Source organism: Thamnophis sirtalis, unplaced genomic scaffold, assembly GCF_051295495.1.
Source record: "Thamnophis sirtalis isolate CommonGarterSnake01/CBP01778 unplaced genomic scaffold, rThaSir2_p1.2 scaffold_1, whole genome shotgun sequence".
Lineage (NCBI taxonomy): Eukaryota > Metazoa > Chordata > Lepidosauria > Squamata > Natricidae > Thamnophis > Thamnophis sirtalis.
In genome coordinates this window covers 49011944-49028206 of record NW_028261381.1, presented here as the reverse complement: position 1 = coordinate 49028206, position 16263 = coordinate 49011944, and the positions used below count along the sequence as shown (strand labels likewise).

The following is a 16263-nucleotide window of genomic DNA, read 5'->3' as shown; positions in this document are numbered from 1 at the left end:
ATCGCACACTATGCTACACTATGAAGTATAAGATGCTCAAAGTCATATTGAATTGTAGCAGCATTAGCAAGCAAGCAAACAAACAAAAATAACTGAGGTGCCCCCTGCTTACCCAAATGAACTTTGAGAAAATCTAAAACATACCTGAGCAGAGAATGCCTTTATATCTTGGACAGGAGAAGTCGTCACACTCACAAAAGAGCCCGTAGATCCTGCCAAATTCACTTTTGTAGCACACGCAGCGGTGGCAGGAGCACTCCCCACGGCCACTGCAGATACGTTTCCCTTCAGCTTCTCGGCACATGTTGTGGTACATGGCCCCACTCTCTCCTTCCTCGCATTCACACATGGCTCCTACATGGCCTGGGTTACAGTCACATAATCCACACACGTGTGTGCCATTTCCACTACATTTACTGCTGTTGTGCTCTATCTGTTTGGTACATCCACATGTGCAGTTGTAAGAAACAGTCACCTCTACAGTGTCCCGAAACCAATCTGGTTTGATAGTGAAGGTGTGTGAGATGCTCTCAGCTGGGCATGTCCGAGCCTCTACTGATATCTCAAAGGAAACCTAAATAGGAATAGTAAGAAGCAAGAGTGAAAAGGCAACAGAAACCTGAAAATTTACTTATGTGTAGATAGTGTCAAAGACATTATTAGCATAATTGTAAGCACCTATAATTCTGGTTAATAGTGCAAGGTAAATCTTTTTATACACATCTCTTAGCATGCTGGCTTCTATATTTGTGTGTGTGTGTGTGTGTGTGTGTGTGTGTGTGTGTAACCACACATATATACACATGTGTGTGTACTAACTAGAATATAGAAGCTAGCATGCTAAGGGATTTGTTGAATTTAAAAATGTATTCTTAAAAATTTTCATATTCTATAAAGAGTTATTTAGAATGTTGTTCTTTAAACCAAAAATTGAGGAGATGATCCTATATGTTCAGTGCCATTCCACTGTTAATAAATCCAAATCAGTGAATTTATTTCTGCATAGACATGCATGGGACTGGGATGGCATTAAAGAAAACTCATCAGACAATTAAAATATTTTATTAACTGAGATAGAGGAAAAATACATATGGTCTTTTATAAGCGAGTAGCTGCTTAGTTTTGTAATTGTCAAATTATACAAACAGCTAAATAGTATTTATCTCAATATTATTTAAAGACCCCTGGCTTAGACTACAAATAAGTGCTGCCTTTTCTTTTTTTCTACAGGAATACAAATTTGCAAGCTGCTTGGAGAATGCAGAACTGTTGCTAAAAAAATAAGGGAGAAACTTGGTTAAAAAAAAATCTGCTGCTATAGCCCGTCCTTGCCCAATAGAATGAAGGAAGAGATTCTAGCAACTGAAAAGAAAGTGCTTTATGTATGCGGGTATAAGCCCTGCCCCAGGTTTATTCAAAAGCCTGTTTCTGGGCCTTTCTCATAATGGGTTTTGTTTGAAAAAGATGAGGGCAAGGGAGAACTCATTGTTCTTTTGGAGCCCTTATGATTCTGTGCTTTTCTGGACAGCAGCCTGCTCTATTTCCACATGCCAAATGGCAACATACAGATGGCACTTGCAGCACATTCAGCTACAAATAATACCAACCACGCCATTCCCTGATTTAGAAAAAGAGCACAGAATCAGCCCCCTCTAACTAGAGAGTAGAGGGAATTCCTCCTAATAATTTAATACTCATTATTAAATATTTGCAATACTACTACAATGCTAAACAATGTGGCCCAGGCTGGCTCGAATAGCCCCCACCAGCAATTCCTTGAGATCTTGAGACAACCTTAGAAGACACCAGAGGAGCAATCTCCCCAATGAACAGAGAAAAAAATATGTATCAAAAAGTCAAAGAGAAAAAGACCATCAAAAAATTTACAACTGATAAGAGATTCCCCTTTACTACCACCATTGAATTACAATAAAATAATGTTACAATGGTCAGTTTCTTCTTCTTTAAAGGAAATATCATAGAAAATACCCACTTTTCCCAAAATGACAAATAGAGGTAAACTCACCGTGTCTCCCATCTGTAGGTCTCCACACTTCCTGACTCTAGGATGTGGTAAACCATCTTGACATGTGGCTGTGAAAGCCAAGTTAATGTCATCAGGACTATCCCAGACAGTTAACTCTACTTTTGATCTAATACTCTAGGAAAGAAAGATTAATTAATTGAACTGATTTTTAAAGCACATCTATCACTTTGTGAACATAAAGCTGTTTTGATTTCTAGCACTTATTCAGAGATTAAGTAAAAGTGTATAAACATTGTAAATTAACAAAGAAGCTTTTTTCGCTTTCTAATTAAAACAGATGAGCTGTTTTCAGAGAATTTATTTGGGGAAGATAATATAGTTTCCACCTATTCAGAAGGTTCCTCAGTATGAAAATATTAGAAACTTTTTTCTTCATGAAGGCACCACATCAATATATCAGGGAAAGTTGCAATGTTTAACATAATTTTCATAAAATTTAAAGCATGCAAGTTCTATTTTCAATATTATGTAGCTATGAAGCATCTCCTCCACATAACTTCTACACAAGCTTAATCAAAATAAATTGAATACATCTACTATGATAAACATCTGCTAAAATTGTCTGTTCTTGCAGACTAAAGAATCTCAGAGAATCCTCCATTATTCTGGGGGACTGTCTATGCAGGGGTGTCAAACTGGGGAGGCCAGATGCATCGCACGCAAGCCATGCCCACCCCAGCTTTACAAGTGGGAGAAATGCCGTGAAATGTCACAGCAATGAGACGTGGTGAGTTTGTCACTCGTGGTCTACAGTATCGAATTAAGTTGGGAATGCTATTGGAACCCTGGTTGTTCTGTAGACTGTAGAGATATGATCCAGATGATACACACAATTATTTATATGAATTATATTCAATCACACAGAATCCAGATATTTGAGATGCTTGGCTCAAGAAAATGCTAGAGAAAATGGCTAGATTAATGCTGGAAAACAAGAAGAACTCAAACATAGATACAGTGGTTTATTCCATGACAATGAAGAAACAGTTCTTCTCTGCTGTCATTTCATCAGTATATCTTTCAGAGTAATCTCAAGCAACTAAAATCCTAAGGGCAAATTGCTTGCAGCCAAATCAACTAGGTCTCGGCATTTTAAGTGATGTGGAGGTGCAGCTGATTGTCCTGTTTTTATAGTCAATTGGAAAATAGGGACAAGTTATTTGGAAAGGTGAAGCCAACTATTTGGCTAATAAAAGCTGCCAGAATGAGATTGGCTAATTAATGCAAATTAATCAATTAATTCTTATTAGTGGTAGGGCCGTATGTTTGTGATTTACAGGAGGCTATTTAAGGGGAAACGTAATAAATCAATCAATTAATTTATTCTCTCTCCCTGTTTGCCAGTGCTCCTTTACTGAGTAAAGTCCGAGAATGTACATCAGCAAATCAATTCAAGATTTCTTGGATAATGTAGGTATTGGAAACTGCTACATATAGACATGGTTCTGTAGCCGAAATCCTTGAAGGCAAGCACCTTGAAAGAAGCTGGGAAGCATGGTCCAAGCATATTTTCTTTCAGGACTCTCTTGTGACCTTTCATAGCATTACCCATGTATCAGGTGCAAGCAACTAGATCCACACATGAAAGGTTCAAGTTGATTACTTTACTGTACTTATAGTATAAGAATCAGACTGCTTGCCTTTTCTTGAGAAGAGAGAAACTTCCATGGAACTGGGGGGAGGGGAGCTGCCAGGCATTTTATTTTATGCTATTGTGTGGGTTTTTTACTTTATTATTTTATTTATTATTTTTATTTATTTTCCATTTCTGAACAGCCCATCTCCCATAAAGAGGGACTCTGAGCGATGTACAATAAAGTATGACTAAAGCAGCTATGCAAGGATTCAAAGCTAGTTCCCTGCTTGATCCCTCTTCCCTGCCTGGCTTGGAGTTTCCCAACACCACAGAATTATTCTGGGGCATTGGCTGTTTAAATCTGGGAGCCACATTCTAATTCTATGGGACTGAAAAGGTTACTCGCTTTATCAGTCATTATGTATAATACATATGTTGGTCTTATTGCTGTTACTGCTGTTGCTCTATCAAGATGAGATAGCTTTGGCTTCCCAAGCCATAGCAGCTGCAGAGCTTTAGATGTTAACTGTATGAAAACTCAGTACTGCTATTCTGGCATTCATGAATGGAAAGGAAGTAATAAACTTTCTGGCATAACACTTATCTGTCTTAAAACAATATAGAGAAAGCATTCCAAAACAAGCCAAGCAATGAGCAGGCAGTAAAAATTCAATCCTCACTATACAATTACCACTGCTACTGTAGTAGGTTATTCCGATATATTCAGCACTCATAAAGTGGTACACTCTCATCAATTTTTTTAAAAAATATTCAAAGAATCATGATTGTGATCAACACAATTAATGGTACAAGCTAGTATGACCACAAAAGGAATAGTTTTATATGTCATCACGGTTTTCTGGTTTTAGTCCTTCCAAAGTAAATCATTCAAAATAGCTGATTTAGCAGCGCCACACAACCTTAAGAACACACAAGGCTTGAGAAGGCCCAACCTTAACTATCTCTTACACAAGCAAAAGGTTGGATGAAATCATAAAAACTTTGAATTATTGAATGAACCGGGAATTGTTTTGTTGAACAGCAGAGCGATACACTAATCTTTTCTTAGGAAAACTGAATGTGGGGCGCAGCCAAGAATGTGCAGCTCCAAGTTAATGAAGAATGTGTGAAGTATGAAGTAACAAATGGTTTGTCAAGAGGAATTGCATACAAAATAGAGAGAATCCATAGTAGTAGGAAATATAAGTGATTTTTTTTCAGTCTCCCATTGTCTAGTTTCTTACCATCTGGATGACATTCTCAAATTCTTTAGTCTTTCTTCATTATTAGAACTTAACTGCTAATTTGAAAATTGTTATAGCAACATTGTTTCAGACTAATTTCAACCTGGTTGAAGACTGCTGTTTGTGGTTATGATTGCCACCCAAACCAGTTTCTGCAAAATTGGATTTTTAAAATAAATATAATTAAACTAATCTAGCATCAAGGTAGAATTGTGAGAACCTTCCTGTAACTATTGCTTACACATATACTGAAAGGAAGACAAAACGGAGAAAACCTGTTTTGGTAGTAGCTCTTAACAAGTTGAGAATTTAAAAGCCCAGTCTGGTGCCAACTACTGTCTCACAGTTTGTTGTTATGTAGCAGGGATTTTTACTAAAAGTGTACATTGCTTTGTGAGGTACATGTGATCATTAGATTACAGTCTTTGAATGAATCTAAGTTCTATATACCATGGAAACTCTCATGTCTGTTTGTTTGTAACCTTTAGTTGGACGAAACTGGAAGGTATATAGGGTCACAATTATTGAACTAAGGTAACTCCAATGGGTGAATTTACAAAAATGCCAGGACCCTTGACTCCTGTGGCAATGAAAGCCATTTCAAAAGGTCTAGACTATGTACAATGATACGAACAGTATTCTAAAACAAGCACCAGGTAAAAATCAAAGAAAAAAGTAGAGCTCAATAATTTATTTATGTTTAATTTTTTTTAATATTTCACTTGGAATGTTTATGATTCTATATTTTAAATAATGTAAACATCCCACTTGGGTCTTTGGGAACTGGGTAGCCATAAATGACTTTATATGCAAATACTGGGTGACTGTAAACTCTAATATACTTCGAAGCCTGGTAATATTTCAACTAAGAATTTAAGAGAAAAGATACACAAGAGAAAATGCGTAAGAGCTTTCTAGAAGAATTTTGTTCAGGAAAAAAAAACTACCACTGGTTATATTCTGATACTAATGACCTGAGTTATGATAAGAAAATACTATCAGGTTTGGAAGACTGAATCTAAAAAAGCAGGAGACTAAAAGAATCCCATGAAGTGTGTAATTGACAAGAACAAATAAAAGAAATATAATATATACCCTACGCAGAAAGCTGATTAGCTCTACTCTCTCAAAAGAAATATATGTCACACATACACACTCAAGTTAATCCCACGAATCAAGTTTGAAAAAGAAATGCAAATGAAGAGTACACAAATGATAAGAAATGAAATATAATCTTTCTAAGTATGCCTTTCATTGATCATTCACAGTTGAATTAAAAAGTATGAAACTTACATTGTAGGCTTTGACTATAAGCTGGATGATATTTCGGGAGTCTTGATACAAAATCTCTACCGTTGTTCCAGGAATTAGGGCCGTGAGATTCTTTTTAAAACAGAGCATACAAGAAAATTGAAATCTAAACCAAAAAAACTTCCAATGCTCAAAAGTTCATCCATTTTAATAGTTCTTTCAGTCTTTTTCATGTTAATTGTTATTAAAGAATGAGTAATAAAAGGGAATAATGCCACTGAGAAATTACTTTGCAGACATTAACTTTCATGTAATATAATTAAGTAATAGTAGATTGAGTTATACAGAGTTCAGAAGGATTAAATCCACAGCTATTTTTGGTGCTATTGTGGTCAATGTTTGTCCATTTGCTTTAGAAAACTTAAGTTCTTTGAAGGAAAGCTTCAGCTTGAAATTAATAAAAGAATCAAATAGGAAAAGAAGGGGCTATACGAGCAGTTAAATTTCATGCAATTAGTTCTGGTTGTAAAATCCAATCATAATATTATTCTCAAATGCTTTTTAATTCAATGCTGCTATTCTTTGCAAAAAAAAACCTAGCCTTTTTTCACGTTCAGGAAAAAAATTCTGACACTTTGACAAATGTTCTAAAAAAAGACATTGATTGATTTAGCATTTACCTTATAAAGCATATAATGATTTTTGGTCACTGCAAAAATTACATGAATGTTGTTCTCAGCTAATTTTTCTCCAAGAAGTGCAAGTGAAGGATAATCCTAAGAGGGAAAAGGAAAGCAAAGTAAGAATATGATAATGTAACATTATTTATTATGCAGCTTTTAGCCCACAAATCTGTAGATTACCTTTATTACATTGACTTGAATGAGATTTACTAATGAATAGACTTTAAAAGTCTATTCACTGTATGTAATCAAGAATTCTTTTTGATTGTGGAATTATTCTCTAATCATTTGCCAAATAGCTGAACTCAACTATGAATATGAACCAAAATATGTTTCCTTCTATCAACAAAGAAAAGGATGGATCATCACCTGTGAAATTATGACACTTCATAGGTCTGTTGGAATAGGTTACAAAGATGTTCCACATTGTAGAGGACAAAAGCATTTCAGTGTACATAAGAATGTAGCTCTTTAGGGAGAGATCAACTGCTAAATAACTATCATTTTCTACATGCTAACGTTTTTCTAGCAATTTTTCAAAGAAATTTATCTGTATCTTTCTTTGGAAAGGAAACTGATGTTCTCCTAAGCCTGTCTGCCATACTTTTGAGCACCAGCTTTTCACTGCATTCCAGACTAGTATATTAATTGCAGCAATGGTCAACTAAGATGTATATTTTTTTGTTTACTTGGGAAACAAAGGATTGTTCTGTTCAAGCGCTCCGGGAGGCTACCATAGGACAACTAGTCAGAAAAGCTTTCCAGCAGGGAGGAGGGGCACGTTACAGGCTCATTAAAGGGCCAAAAAATCAGTGTGAGTTGGCATTTTGCTTGGCCTACAGAAAGGCGGCCACGGTTATGGAAAACAAAGCAGTGCTTCATTCGGAAAGCTGAAGCACTCTCTGTTGATGTTTCATCAGGAGCTATTTGTCCTTTGAAATTATTATTACTAATTTGTCAATGAGAATATTTACATTGTCATGATCTGAGATAACTGAGGCTGTTATAAACTATTGCATAATTAAACCATGTTAATTTAGAAATCAAAATCCCTCTCAGTCAAGCTTGATTTTGGGTAACTAGCCAGATCTAACCATACTGCTGGCTGGGGAATTCTGGAAACTGAAGTCCCCACATCCTAACGTTGCTGAGACTGAGAAACATTGGTCTAATTATAACCATGGATCTCCTAGTAGGCTTTCATCCAAGCACTGAGCGGCCTCAACTTCACTTAGCTTTCCTGAGATCAGTCAATATTGGAAAAGAAATTTTGCATCCAAATCAGGCATATTAACTTGCATTAATCATAAAATAATAAGCATTGTTTGGAGTGTCATAATATCCTTTCCAATACTGGGGGGGGGGGAGGAAGGATTGTAGGAACTACAGGAATCCAATGTGCACCATGTATTTCTATTATGTCCAGAAGGAATGAAAAGTTTTTATTTTATTTTATTTTTTATATTTATTTATTTATTTATTTATTTGTTTGTTTGTTTGTTTGTTTGTTTGTTTATTTATTTTGTCAAGTGTGTATAAGATAATAGATATAAGTATATACCAGATTATGAATACATGAAATGGATACAAATAAATGGGGGTGTTAGGACAGGTATGGTAGCCACGTTGGTGCACTTATGCACGCTTCTTTACAGACCTCTTAGGAATGAGGTCAACAGTAGACAGTCTGAGGTTAAAATTTGGGGGGGGGGTTGGGAAGAAACCATAGAGACAGGTAGAACATTCCAGGCATTGATCACTGTTGCTGAAGTTGTATTTTCTGTAATCGAGTTTGGTACGGCTCACCTTAAGTTTGTACCTATTGTGAGTTGGTGTATTGTTGTGGTTGAAGCTGAAGTAGTCATTGACAGGTAGAACATTGTAGCGGATAATTTTATGTGCTATACTTAGGTCAGACTGAAGACGGAGTAGTTCTAAGTTGTCTAAGCCCAAAATTTCAAGTCTGGTGGCATAAAGTATTCTGTTGCGAGCAGTGGAGTGGAATTCAGATATTTAAAATATCAATGCAAGACAATTTTCTTACACATTTTCTTTCTTATTTGTTTAAACAGCACTATATTTTAGAGTGTATAACTAGGTAGACAAAGATATTTTGGGTCTTGAATATGTGTCCAAGCTCTGCAATGGACAAATGCACACAGAAGTAAACCGCAATTCTGAACCATCTTAGTAAAGGGAAAAAGAAAGAATATCTGGCTGTGCATTCTCACCAGCTGATTGGAAGCTGTGTATTCGTTGGCTTCATTCAAATGACACAGCCCATCATGTGGTTGCACCAAACCACCCAGCTTTCCATCTAGCGCAATGTGTGGGACATCATCAGTAGTGAAGACCAGCAAGTGCGAAGCCTCCTTCCGCCACCCAATCTCTTTCTGTATGAAAGTCAAGGTAAGAAATAGAAGTTCTGTCACACTCTTTAAAAGCTTATGCAGAAAAGGGAATGTAAGTATACAACCCCCTCCTCCTCCTCCCCAGCGAGAACAAAATAGGTTATAAACCCAAATCTTTAAATTCTGCAATCAGAAATTCTGCACTGAAATAAAAAGGGACAGTACCAAACAAGTAAATTCATTCGCAGGATATAATTTTGAAACACTTTTGAAAAGACGAACAGCTCAATGTAATGATGCCCAGCATACCATTGCAACAAAAGAGGTCAATTATATTTCAAGAGTTCAATTCAGTGAAACCGCGAATGGTCTTCTTATTCTCTTACACCAGGGGTCTCCCAACTTGGCCACTTTAAGGCTTGTGGAATACCCCAGCCAGCATAAGGGATCCGGGGAGTTGAAGTCCACAAGTCCTAAAGCTGCCAAATTTTGAGACCCCTGTCTTAGACATTATCAGAGGCCAATGCCTGCACAGTGGGAATAATCCATAGTGGATTTTTATCCTGTACTAGTAGAACCCAGCAATTTTTTTAACAGCTAAATATCTGTTCTAAATAAACTACCAAATGTTCATCAAACAAAATGCCACAATGGATGTGAGGCTGACAGAAAAAAAGTGAAGCATGGTGTGCAAGAATCAGCCAACAGTATTGGATTAACACAGGATAAAGAATAATGTCTCTCCAAATGTTGTTAAGATACACCTCTCAGCACTTGAGCTAAGATGAGGAGAAATAAAGGAGGCTGGGAACTGTAGTTCAGCAACAATCAGTGAACCAAAGTTCCTATCCTGTAACAGAACAAAACAGGCTGGGATAACTACTGGCTAGCAATTTTTCAAGGGGACTGTAGAGCCAAACTGTTTATTTTGAAGTTAATATGGGCTGAACATACGGGAAATAAATGCTCAGCCTATATTTTCATTGGCCACTCTCAGACTGAAACCGCAGTAGATGTTAAACTATTACCGATCCCACCCAGCTCTGGAACAAAAACTGAGTACTTTATATCTATACTTCGCAATTTTTTGGAGAGCGATATAAATGTGAAGAGAATATCAAAAAGAGGCATGAAAAATATTATTAGTAGAAAGTGCAAAAACACAGTTCAGTCTTTAGTTTCTCCTAAAAAAATCATGCACCTTCCAAGAAAGTGATAGATATATTATCATTTGATTTTACAAGCAGCAGTTTAAATTGTAATGGTCATTTTGCCAGCCAAGGAATCTCTGCCGAGCCAGCTAACAAGAGACAACTGTTTCTGAGCATTTCAGAAGCAGACTCTGTTTTGCTCAGCGCAGAGGTTTTTTAAAAAAAACATCAAGGGACAGCAGGCAACAGAAACAAAAGCACAAGTCAAAGACATCCAACGTTACAACAGGTCCTTCACAATTAAGTCCTAATGCTACACAGCTCAGCAAAAGGCAAAGGCAAAAAGAATGCACATTTTATCAAAACCCTTGTGCAAAATGCAACCACTGTTTGAAGAAAGAGGCAAGAAGAATAACTGGTACCCAGTGCATTTTGCTTTTCTTTCATTTTACTCATTTGATTAATGTAGCAGCACAACTCACATAAGTTACTCCAGGCAGCACACAATAGGATAGATCGAAGAACAGAGAATTCGTAATATGAGATAAAAAGAACAGAATTCATAATATGAGATAAAAAATAAAAACATAGGAGCAGAGCTTCATAAACAACAAAGCTAAGATATATATCACACTTTTCGTGTCCCAAGCCCCAAACCATTTTTTTCGGCCAGTAGGGATGGATTTACCCTAATCTCAGATGGAATTATCTTCCATATGGTGGGTGCCTTGGCAGAAAAATTCCTTCTCCCTGGCCCTGCCAGCCTTCACTCCTTAGCTGACAGCACTTGGAGCATGTCCATCCTTCAAGATGGGATAGGTAAAACAATTGTATTTCAAATACAGATAGATATTAAGAAGGGAAAAGAGCAATACAGAGGGAAAAATATATTTCCTCATACTGTACAACCAAAATGACATGGAAAAGCAACCCAGTGCATCCTTACTACGATGCACTTATACCATAACTACAAATATAATAAGAATTCTTGCATCAATTTCTAAAACAAAACCATGCCCATGTATCATTTTCTATTGCTAATCGTGCTGGCAATCAGCATGCCATGCAAAATTGCTTTCAATTATTATTCCCACAGAGGCCCAAATTACTTACTTCGCACACAGCAGCTTGCAAGATTGCATCTAAGCCACCCTCTGGAGCATCTCTGTTGCGGGAAACTTTCTGTTTCTGAACTTCTTCATTGAATCTATCTATTTCATCTGTGAGGGATAAAAGATGGCGGAACCCAAAGGATGGGACACAATTTGGGAACAACTTATATCTAAAAAAGAAAGAAAGAATACACATTGATGTTACAAAAACATCATAACATCTCATACATCCCTCATCAAAGCTGAAATTTAGAAATTTAGATATATCTTACTCTTTTAAAAAAATGAAGATTCTGACTCATGGAGAACAGAATCTTTTTAAAGAATTGTTCAACATTATGGATGGATGAGATCTCCAATACATGAGGAGGTTTCTAAAGATAAAATAATCCATGCAAATAGAACCACTGAAATGACACAATACTGTATTCTCCAAAACTAAAAAAACCAATCAGACAAAGCTAGCAACATATAGGAAAGAAAGAAATGTTAACACAATTTCATGGCTAGACTGGTTACTCATTATTACCAATATAGTAATTTTACAAAAGAAAAGTTCCTCTATTTTGTTAATCTCAACCTTCTGCAGCTTTTTGGAGAAGTCTATTTTAGTTAGAGGCAGCTGCAGAGAATGAGAACACTGTCCTTTATTTTAAAAAGGACCACACTTTTCCTGTCTCCATTAGAGGATGGAGCTGTGGTCATCCAATTGTGTATGTTCCCAAACATCCTGCCTCACTGGTGGACATAGATGGATTCTGACAGAGAGTTGAGGGATGAAATATCTTAAATTCTCCCAACCGGCAAAGGAACTATATTCACAATAATAATAAAAATAAATATTTTAAAATTAGCTTAAGAATTTAAGAGTTTCTAATGCTATATGAGGAATAGTGTGATTGACTATTGAATTAAATAATTACTTGGGACAGAAACTTCAACCTAAATAGGCCCACAAGATCAATGCACCATTTCAGTAAATGAATTCGCCTTTTATAATCTTATTTAAACTACTGTCCCCAGCCTACATGAGCGCAATATACCTAATGAAAATAGCTTGGTTTTTGTGTATGCTCATAATGTGTATGCTAACAAGATTGAAACCTTTCTTCTTTGTGATGATCAGAATAATATAAATGTTGTGGATAGATTACAAGGTTCAGGATCATTAGCTGGATCATTGCAGTAAGGAATGTTTGAGTCGTCCTTCTTTTACATAAAGCTTTACAATTTGAAAAATGCTGAGATCTACTAATAGTAATTTAAATAAACCTAATTCTCCATTTGAAAAGCAAAACTGAAAAATAATGATGGTTAAAATAAATTCGTTTTGTGTATCACCAGTTTTACACCATAAAAAAATATTTTGCATTAATCTTCCTTTCTCTTACAAGTAGGCACAGGAGTCCTCAGACCTTCCACAAGACTGTAATTCTGAATCTTAGCGTACAATCTGCAGAAGAAAAGCTGGCAACTCGAAGAACCTGTTTGAGTGCTGTACTAATAATATAATATGAAGGTGCTGATTCAGCAGTTAAGCAAGATTCCACCATAAAGAAAGAGTGACTTGCTCTTCAAAGCATGCCAGAAGCTGGTCGACACCCCAACCAAGCATATACAAAACATGGAATAAACATCAGAGTCAGTCTTTTAAAATATTGCTTCAGTATCACCCTTTCATGATGCATCCTAGGAGATGCCACAAAACATTGAATCTTTTCTTCAAGAGGAATCATTTTCTCCTGTTTCATAATGCTCAATACTTGGTACTTAAGGCAAGATTCATCCACTGGTAGGGCCAGTCGTTCCTTGAATTATGACAGAGGATTCCAGTCAACACACCAGGATTAATTGTGATCTCCTACGAACTGCTAATGGTCCTATTGTTATTGAAGTACTTTGACCAAAACACAATGTTCCAAGAAATATTTTGCATGTTGTTTTGACGAATCCATGGCTTTCTGACTTTTTTTAAAGAGCTAGCCATTGTAGAAACAGAAACAGATAGGTCTTGGTCTGATCCAGGTTGGCTCTTCTTGAACTCTCTATTTGCAAACTAAACTATTCCAGAAGCAAATTTTAAATATAACTTGGCCAAATGAAAATATGATTTTTGTAGAAGCCTAAGAAGGAGGCGCTTAATACAATGATACAATAGCAGAGTTGGAAGGGACCTTGGAAGTCTTCTAGTCCAAACCCTGCCTAGGCAGGAAACCCTATACAGTTTCAAGCAATTAACAGCAAAAGTAAGGTACGGTGGACATATCTATAAGTAGTTATACTTCTACCAATGGTTTGGCCATCATCTGTAAGTCTTCATCGAAGATAATAATGGGTACATAAGGTACTAGTAGAGATATGAGGCATAATTCTGTTATACAAAAGCAAGATGAGTGACAGCAGCTTGAAGGATGTGACCAATACAATACAATACAATAGCAGAGTTGGAAGGGACCTTGGAGGTCTTCTAGTCCAACCCCCTGCCTAGGCAGGAAACCCTATATCATTTCAGACAAATGGCTATCCAACATCTTCTTAAAGACTTCCAGTGTTGGGGCATTCACAACTTCTGGAGGCAAGCTGTTCCACTGATTAATTGTTCTAACTGTCAGGAAATTTCTCCTCAGTTCTTAGTTGCTTCTCTCCTTGATTAGTTTTCACCCATTGCTTCTTGTTCTACTCCCAGGTGTCTTGGAAATTAATTTGACTCCCTCTTCATTTGTGGCAACCCCTGAGATATTGGAACACTGCTATCATGTCTCCCCCAATGCTTCTTTCTATTAAACTAGACATACCCAGTTCCCGCAACCGTTCTTCATATGTTTTAGTCTCCAGTCCCCTAATCAACTTTGTTGCTCTTCTCTGCACTCTTTCTAGAGTCTCCACATCTTTTCTACACCATTGTGACCAAAACTGAATGCAGTATTCCAAGTGTGGCCTTACAAGGCATTATAAAGTGGTATTAACACTTCATGTGATCTTGATTCTATCCCTCTGTTTATGCAGCCTAGAACTGTGTTGGCTTTTTTGGTAGCTGTTGCACACTGCTGGCTCATATTTAAATGGTTGTCCACTAAGACTCCAAAATCCATTTCACAGTTACTACTGTTGAGCAAGGTACCACCTATACTGTACCTGTGCATTTCGTTTTTGTTCCCTAAATGTAGAACCTTACTCTTTTCACCATTGAATTTCATTTTATTAGATAGTGCCCAATGTTCAAGTTTGTCAAGATCCTTCTGTATCTTTAGCCTATCTTCTGGAGTGTTGGCTATTCCTGCCAGCTTAGTGTCATCTGCAAATTTGATGAGTTCCCCATTTATTCCCTCATCCAAATCATTGATGAAGATGTTGAAAAGTACTGGGCCCAAAACAGAGCCTTGGGGTACTCCACTGCATACTTCCCTCCATGAAGATGCAGTTCCATTGAGGACTACATGTTGAGTGCAGTTGATCAGCCAGTTACAAATCCATCTGATGGTAATGCTGTCTAACCCACATTCTTCTACTTTATCTAATAGTAAATTATGTTCTATCTTATCAAATGCCTTACTGAAGTCCAAGTAAACTATATCAATGGCATTCCTCTGGTCCACTAATTTTGTCACACTATCAAAGAATGCAATAAGATTAGTCTGGCATGATCTGTTTTTGACAAACCTATGTTGGGTTTTGGCTATTATTTTGTTTGCTTCTAGGTGTTCGCTAATTCGTTGCTTGATTATCTTTTCCAGAATCTTTCCTGGTATTGAGGTCAGGCTGATAGGTCTGTAGTTTCCTGGATCTGTTTTTTTTTTCCTTTTTTGAAGATGGGAACCACATCAGCTCTTTTTCAGTCTTCTGGTAGTTCTCCGGTGCTCCAGGATCTCTGAAAGATATAGTTCAGTGGTTCTGAGATCTCGTCTGCCAGTTCCTTCAGAACCCTGGAGTATAATCTTTGGGGTGTAATCTTTGGGGTGTAAGCTTTGAATATCTCAGACAGTCCTCTGGTATATCTTCAAATAATTGCATTACATATCGTAGTAGAAGCATTGTTCTAATTAAAATTGGCTCAAGTTTGTTTAGGAATTTACCTCCCTGTAAACTGGTTTCTAATATGTAACATATAACCCAACCTCTTTTATTGCAAAGATGTTTTGCAATATGTAATTATCTAAACTTCCAAAATGGTTGTTGTATATGATTTATTATAGGTTGTTCCATCTGGCACAGGAGAAGAGAATATCATAAGGCAGTGTTTCTCAATCATGGCAACTTGGAGATCTGTGGACTTCAACTCTAGGGGTTGAAATCCACAGTCAAGTTTGAGAAACATTGTCATAAGGGAAGCTTAGAATTTCACATATGTTCTATTTATTATTTTGATATTGTCAATTCTGTTTATTTAATTGGTGGGATTGTTATTTGACTTTTTGTTTTAGGTGGGTCTTGATTGTTAGCTGCCCAAAGCCTTTGAGAATGAAATACAAAGGAAATAAGCAAATAAATAAATGTTAAAATGCAAAGGTTTTTTTTTTTTTTAATCTCAGAGCAGATAATCTTAGAAATCTTTTTCAGCCCCTAAAATTTTACGGTGCTGTCCTACTGTTTCAGAATTTTGACAGAAGATTCCTAAGAGCAAGGAAAACAAACAGGCATACTGCATTGCTTTTCAGCAATACTGAGTCAAAGAAATTGTAGGATCTGGTGTCCTCTATAGCTGTGTGCATCAGCGTTCAAAGAGGATGAGCAGTGCTTAATAGCTACTGATTTGAGTGACACAAAGCAACCTTCCATGCAAAAAGCTTCAGTTCTAGAGCCAAGTATTCATTTGTTGCCCATTTCATTTCAGCAATGAGGTAGTGTCCC

The 16263-nt window shown here is 36.7% G+C and overlaps 1 protein-coding gene across 2 annotated transcripts in view; it reads right to left on the bottom strand.

The window, feature by feature from the left end:
* ITGB5 (integrin subunit beta 5) overlaps positions 1-16263 on the bottom strand; it is a 90980-nt gene that overhangs the window by 47424 nt on the left and 27293 nt on the right. For both annotated transcript variants that reach the window (XM_087711717.1, XM_087711725.1), the window contains 6 exons: positions 11417-11585; positions 9033-9194; positions 6799-6894; positions 6161-6250; positions 2027-2161; positions 145-574 (listed from right to left, as the gene is read on the bottom strand). In XM_087711717.1, coding sequence (XP_087567843.1) covers positions 145-574; positions 2027-2161; positions 6161-6250; positions 6799-6894; positions 9033-9194; positions 11417-11585 — 1082 coding nt within the window. The remainder of the gene's footprint in view (positions 1-144; positions 575-2026; positions 2162-6160; positions 6251-6798; positions 6895-9032; positions 9195-11416; positions 11586-16263) is intronic.